Raw genomic sequence first — 7,369 nt, 5'->3', positions numbered from 1 at the left:
TAAATTTTAGAGATTTCACAATATTTTTTTTTGTAAGTTAATTTTGCATTACCTCAAAATTTCAAAACACATCATCTCAATCTACCATGAGGGGACCCATATATATTGACTGATAATTTAATAGAAAGTGTCAAAATAAAGTATCTACTACTGGAAACAATTAGAACTATCAAAGCCTAACTTTATAGAAATGAAAAATAGCTAAATAAAGGCATACCATGTGATCAAGAGCCTCAAGAGGTCACTAGAGTAGGGTCCTGGGCACTTCTATTGGTAGGAGTAGAGTGCATGAGCTCACATTGAAGATGACTTTCCAAGTGAGACAATTGATCATCCAAGCTAGCCAAACATGAGCACTAATATTGTTCCACATGTTTGACTTTGTTCAAGGAAGAGATGATATCATTACGATCTTCATGCTTCTCTTTCAAGACTCGGCCCAAAGAGTTTTCATCTCCCAATGAAGGGTGATGGAGTTCAGATATTGGCTCTACCTTCCTGACCAGGGTCAAGAACCCAATTGGATACTTCCTCTAGGATTTCATAATCGGAGTATGCCTGACAGTCATTGGTGGTGAGGGTTTTAAGCTAGTGAATTTCTTCGTTGAATTTCAAGAGGAGTAGCTAAGTGAAATGTAGTTGTGGCCTCCCAGGTCTAGCCTTAGGCACAAAACCAACCTTGCATACCTCTAACACCAGCACCCCTATGATTACGAATACGTTATCATGGTATTTTACACCAATAGGGAAAAAAACCAAGAAAGGCAACTATCTTATAACAGACCCAAACCGAGGTGATTAAAACTAAACTGGACACAAGAAAAAAAAAGAAAAGAGATACATAAAATTTGGGAGGGCCCAAGCCAGCAAGAATAGAAGGCCAATAAACCAAAGACATAGACGAACACCTCCAAGCAGGGACACCCTCTCTCTAGGAAACACCAAAGAGTAGGTCACATTGAACCTCCAAAAAATTTAAAAGGAAACCACTGGACTTATACCATAAGAACTTAGAGCCATAACAATAAAGAACATGAATAGAGACATAAACCTGTAACCTGCTAACACTTTCCATCTTAAAATGTTGATTCTAAATACTCATTTCGATGGATTTGAAAGAATTCAAACAAAATTCTCAGACACTGAGTGCAAGGTAGCGCCGCCAAATACTTCCACCTTCAACCCCTGTGAATTTCACAACGTCTTGTGGAGTGAAGTCTCTGCATGCCCAGGTTTTGTCTATGGTTCAAAATCCAACATCCCATGTGAGTGATTGTTCCTTATGGACTCAAAGGTTGAATGATCTTTCATGCAAGCCCAGGTCACTACCACTTCATTTCTAGAGGTAAGCAACCCAGTCTTTGGTAAAGGCCAAGGGTCATGCCATGGTTCTACAAACTTTCTTCCAAGCACAGGGTCAACACTGCTAGATAACCAAGGAGTCCAAGCACACCATAAATTTCAAAGAGCAAAGTCTTGATTCACAAGACAAGATAGCAAAGGGAGGTTTACTGTCGTAGAGAATAAAGAATAAAAGTTTGCAAGTGTTATTCATGGGGCGGGCTAGCCATGCCACCTCGTCTCAAGTGATTGTGCAGAATGGTTGTTATCTTCTCCACCTAGGTTCAATTCCCTAAGAGGGTCATGATGACAAGAAATATTGTTTTAATGACTTCACACCTATGAACATTGTTGTATTAACCCTCACTCTTGCCTCGAGGATGAGAAAAAATATGATTTCAAAAAAAAAGAGAGTAAGATAATGGCCGATGTGGCAATGGAGATTGAAAAAAGAGATGATAAGCAACTAATGGAGATTGAAAAAAGAGATGATAAGCAACTTGACAATGGAAATTAGAAAAGACACCATGTCCCACAGCATTAAAACTAAATAATTGGAAAAGATATCATGTTCCACAACATTAGAATTAAATAATTGATTTTATTTTAATTTTTTTTTTTTTTTTTTTTTTTAAATATTTCTAAATCTACGAACTAATTAGCCCTAAACCAACTAAAAATAATACCCCGGTCTTTGATAGAGAGATGGCCGAAAGAGTGTTTATGAATAAATACAGCAAAGTCAACAGTATTATGGATATGTGATCACAGTTTTAAAACTCCAAAGCTATCGTCGTAAATTCATTAACAATTTAAATGCAAAGCTAAGACGGCTACTCCAAAACAAAGGTTACTTCAAATGGGGTGATGGAAATCACATTTTAATTAAGCTTTTAACGAGAAGATTGTTGGCCACGCTATTCGGCGGAGAGCGCACAAACCCGCCTCCTCCATGTGTTAAACTACTCCTCAGAAAGCAACCTCTGGCTTGGTCTCTCCGGCGGCTATTGATTCCTTCGGTGTGTCTCGCCTGATTATACTTGGCCTTCTGCTTATATATACCATTCATCCGTACTGGATCTCTAACGCAATGTTTCAGTTCCCATCTAACTACGTGTTTTGCGGAATATTATCAATTTTCCTTGCAAATCTCGCCTCGATCTGGTGCGGTTGTTATATAATTCCATGATGTCTAACGCCAACAGATTGGCCGTTATCAGTTTGTTTCTTGCATCGCTCCATCTCTTTTGTCTCCAACCTTCCTGCTCTATGCGTACGTTATCTCAACGCCATGCTATGCACGACAGTCGTGGAGAGAAGAATATGAGGGAATTGAATAGCAGATCGCCTCGAAAACTGAACGATATAGCGGGCAGAGTTATAGTGGTAGCCAAGGAGAAGGGCAACGGCGATTTTACAACAGTCCAGGACGCCATCAATGCAGTTCCAGCCAACAACACGAACTCGATCTTAATTCTTGTCAAACCCGGCATTTATAAGTGAGTAACTGATGAACCCGCTGAGTTTCTTTGAAAAATGACTCGAAACGTTATAGATTTATTAGACAACGGATGCCTGTATGCAGCATACATTTAAGCAGTTATTTGGGTTCCAATTTCTTTTTATCTGTAGTTTAATTATTCTATACTTTAGATTTTTTTTTTCTTTCAAAAACACTCATTTTAAACCACCATAAATCACAATCTAGTTAACAATCATATCACCTCATTAAAAAAATCATCTAGTTAACCATTATGTCACCTCATTAAGAAAATAACAATTATATCACCTCATTTAAAAAAAAATCACTAGCCCATTTAGAAAAAAACAAAAATGAAATCCCATTTTTTCCTCCGGTTTATCCTCATGATCCATTCAGAAATTATGGTATAAATAATGGGATTATTCGACCTCATCTTAAAGCAAACGCATGCATGAACTTCACTTCTTGTGGCGGATAGATTCCGGATCAATTCTGGAAAACTATTTCTCATCAATCGTTTTCTGAAGATAAATATCACCTTGATAGAAAAATATAGTTGAAGTTTAAATTATGTGCAAAAACGAGGTTTTTAGGATGAGAAACTGAAATGTTAGTGGCTTAATGCGAGCAGCGAGAAAGTGATGATTCCTGAAGAGAAACCATTCATCATTCTGAGTGGCTCCGGCGCCAACAACACAGTCATTACTTGGAATGATAGTGCGAAAGCGAGTGGGGGTACGTATTACTGCGCAACGGTGTCTGTGTTCGCGTCGGATTTCATCGCCAGATATATCACAATCCAGGTATTTTATCAAATTTTGAATTTCGGAAATTTGATTTACATGAAGATAACTAGGTTACAGATTGGAAAATATGAAAAAATATGAAAAAAATGATTGACAGGAAAGAAGTTAACTGTTTCACTTTACACTTGCGTGAGTTAAATTTTCAATATTCCAAAGTCTGCTGTCTACAATAAATCATAAATCATAATATAAGTTGTTAGGTCATAGTCATAAAATTTGAGATTATTTAAAAGTATAGGGCTGTGGCGCAGAATTCATATGGTCCGGGCGATCAAGCTGTGGCTCTAAGGATTTCGGGAGATCGCTCTGCGTTTTACGGATGTCGCTTTCTGGGCTACCAAGACACTGTGTTGGATGAGAGCGGGAAACATTACTTTAGTAACTGTTTCATTGAAGGTGCAGCCGATTTCATATGCGGTGATGGACAATCTCTCTACGAGGTAAACTACATATAAATAATATTCATTTTCATTTATTTTCTGTGACAGATTTCACCGCTGATAAACAATCTTGGTGGTTGCTTAATATTTGCAGAGATGCCATCTGCATACGATCCCTGTGTTAAATGGCGCAATTACTGCTCAGAGAAGATCCACTCCGGGTGAAAACACGGGCTACACCTTTCTAAATTGCAAGATTACAGGGGGTGGGTTAATGTACCTCGGCAGGGCATGGGGACGTTACTCGAGAGTAGTGTTTGCTTTCACTTACATTGCCGACATGATCTTCCCAGAGGGATGGGATAATTGGAACGATCCCACCAGAGAATCGTAAGCTACTGCTGTCACATCTCAGCAAATTAAATACATACGTCTATGCATGGATTAGCAGAATCTTGTTCTAATAATATAATTGTTCTTCATTGTTTATGTGCAGCACTGTGGTTTATGGGCTGTACAAATGTTCTGGACCTGGTGCAGCAAATAAAGGAAGAGTTTCATGGTCTCATGAACTAAGTGATGAGGAGGCTGCACCCTTTTTGAGCAGGAGTTTCATTGATGGGGATAATTGGATAAAAAATATGCCATCTAACGTCCAGAGAGCTACCAATTTACCTCCACAGCAAGGCTGAAGTATCATTCCACAATTCTCTGTTTTGTAACAAATCCTAGATCATTCCAGAATGAGAAGTTGATATTTATGGGTTAAGCTCTCTCTGGTCTCGGGCAATCAAAGATTGCGAAGAGCGAAGTGGCCCAGCGGCCAATGACTTTGTAGAAATTGGTCAATCATTTATATCGGGGTTAAATTTGAATGTGTACATACCCACTGGAGAATGCGAATCGATATAAGTTGTCTAAAATTTATTTCATCGTCTGCAATTTCGCAATGCAATGTGTTTCCTGAATGTTCGGAAATTAAACTATTAAGTGTGACTGCCTTCAAAAGGAGTCCACAATGGTAGTCTACTATTTGCAAATGATTTTTTTTGAAGCTGGTGAGATGAACTGAAATAGTGTGCACTATGTATGCTTTTAGCCCAAACAAACACAATGGTTAGAATTACGAACTTATATGGTATAGTATAGCACTTTAAACTAATCATTTCATTAATGTCAATGATGAATGATGGCGGGGCAGAGTGAAATCCTAAAACTCAAGTGAATGCTTGCTGCACCTCAATGATGTTGGAAAATTCAAAGGTGGCAGTTTATTATACAATTTTCCTTAACTTTAATAGTTCCTTGTGAATTTTATTATTTTTGTTAGATATTTCATTAAACAAATATTAAGAACGAAATAGTAATAACAAAGGATACAAATGGAAATGGGGTCTAGTCAAGGTAAAATTTTTAAAAAGAAAATTCGGAATTTTTATTTTTTTATTTTAAGAATCTGCATTTAATGAGACAACAAAGACCCAATCCTAGATCAATTCCTTCTCCAAGTACCAAGTCAACCCCTCCAATAAGTCCTTCCTTGATCCAACACCAACCAACTTCAAACTGCAACTTCGACCTTTGAGCTTCTTCTACTTGCAACTTCGGCAAACTGTAACTTTGCTACAAAAACCCTAATCCAACCTCTCGTTAAAGACCTTCCTTGAGCAAGACAGCTCCAACCAAGGTCATTGATGTTACTATAGGGTAATTATTCTTTCCAGCAACAAGAGATTGCACTTTTTCGTAGGAACTACAATTTCGACCTCTTATGTAGGTGGGTAAACCCTAGTTTTTGCATGTGTGTGTGAGAGAGAGAGGGCCCAAAAAATGGATTTTGCCTTGTCTTCTTGGATTCCTTTTGTCTTCTAGACCTTTCCTCCTTACTTGTATCTTCTTTCCCTAGATCAAACTTTTTTCTCATGAAATGGAACTTCTTGGTGAGTGAGTGCTAAATGAGGTCAAACTACTCCTTTATATAGCCTTTCCAAGGGGTCAAATTCCCCTTTAGGTCGACTTGAAGTTGCTAGGGTCCGCTTGTACTTTTGGAGTTTCACTTTCTAGTCTCAATTTTTTTTTTGCTAGAAAGAGTCTTATAAACATAATATTGACTCTTGACTCATGACAATAAATCTTAAGAGCTAACAAACCTAGAAGCATAAAGAACATGTTTTTATATAGAATACCATCAATAAGAAGTATGAAACCCATGCTTTAATAACAATAATTTTTTTTTCTTTTCTTCTTTTGTTTGCTATATAAAACACATATTGAAATGAGTACAATAATAAAGACCAAAACTAGTTATATTTTCAGTTAATGAAATTCTCTTAATTATACTATACGATAAAAAAAAAAACTATAACTAAAATTTATATAATAAATGAGTACAAACATAGTTCTAAATAAATTTAGTTTTGTCACCTAACTTTTCACAATTTTTTAATTCATACAAGGAATAGCCATCATCGACCTCCTACACCAATATTACGATACATTATAATAATTTTATATCTTAATAGTTTTAACATAATATTTTCAAACATTAAAATAATCTTCTAAGTTTTGAATTTTTTATATATTTATGCTTTCACAATTAAATATTGGATGGCCTACAACCAAACGCATAACCAATTTTTTTCGAGAAAAAAATTCATTTTAATTATTTGTAATAGAATTTCTAGAAATAGGCTACATATTTTCGATAACGAGTTTCCCTCATCCTAGCCAATTTGCAACTGTGTACATATTTTCGATAACGAGTTTCCCTCATCCTAGCCAATTTGCAACTGTGTTTTACAGTTCACAGATATTAAACTTATAACTTCTCTCCCTTTTAAATTTGATCTTATTTCACTTTGTTTCGCATAATCTAAATTAATGGTATTCAAACAATAATCCTTTTTTGGGATATTGAATATGAAATGGATTTAAACCATTTTTGGGATATTGAATATGAAATGGATTTAAACCAACACATGGTTGGTAGTACTTATAAGTTAATTTGGAAATAGAAGAGGTAAAGAGAAAAAAAAAAAAAAAAACAACAACAACACTGTTAAGTGAGAAAATGTAAAAAATTATAAATAAAAAGAATATGTTGGTTTTTTCATTAACTTAATTTCTTTATTTTTTTAGTACCTTTACTTTCAAAGGGTCTTTTTGACCAAGATAAGAGATTGCACAGGAGAAGGAACAATGTGAATTATTGAGTGACTATAGAGCAATCAACTACAACGTAGATTAGAAATTGTTTAATTAGACTAAGCAACCACTCAATTATAGTACAATTAAGTTTCAAATACTTTTCCATTCTTCGATCGAGCCATGTCCAAATAAGCAAATGCCCTAAAAAAAAA

At 35.9% G+C, this 7,369-nt stretch overlaps 1 protein-coding gene across 1 annotated transcript; it reads left to right on the top strand.

The window, feature by feature from the left end:
• Positions 1 to 2,610: 2,610 nt before the first annotated feature.
• On the top strand, positions 2,611 to 4,702 carry LOC149178849 (putative pectinesterase 11). Its single transcript, XM_089422256.1, has 5 exons — positions 2,611 to 2,840; positions 3,456 to 3,627; positions 3,882 to 4,070; positions 4,165 to 4,400; positions 4,507 to 4,702. Exons 1-5 carry the CDS (start codon positions 2,611 to 2,613, stop codon positions 4,700 to 4,702), a joined length of 1,023 nt encoding a protein of 340 aa, XP_089278382.1.
• The last annotated feature ends 2,667 nt before the right edge of the window (positions 4,703 to 7,369 follow it).

This window comes from Pinus tabuliformis, chromosome 4_1 (genome assembly GCF_031772625.1).
Source record: "Pinus tabuliformis cultivar Carrire ecotype Pingquan chromosome 4_1, CPIR1, whole genome shotgun sequence".
NCBI lineage: Eukaryota > Viridiplantae > Streptophyta > Pinopsida > Pinales > Pinaceae > Pinus > Pinus tabuliformis.
Note: the sequence above shows the minus strand (reverse complement) of the source record. Positions and strands in the feature narration are given on the sequence as shown.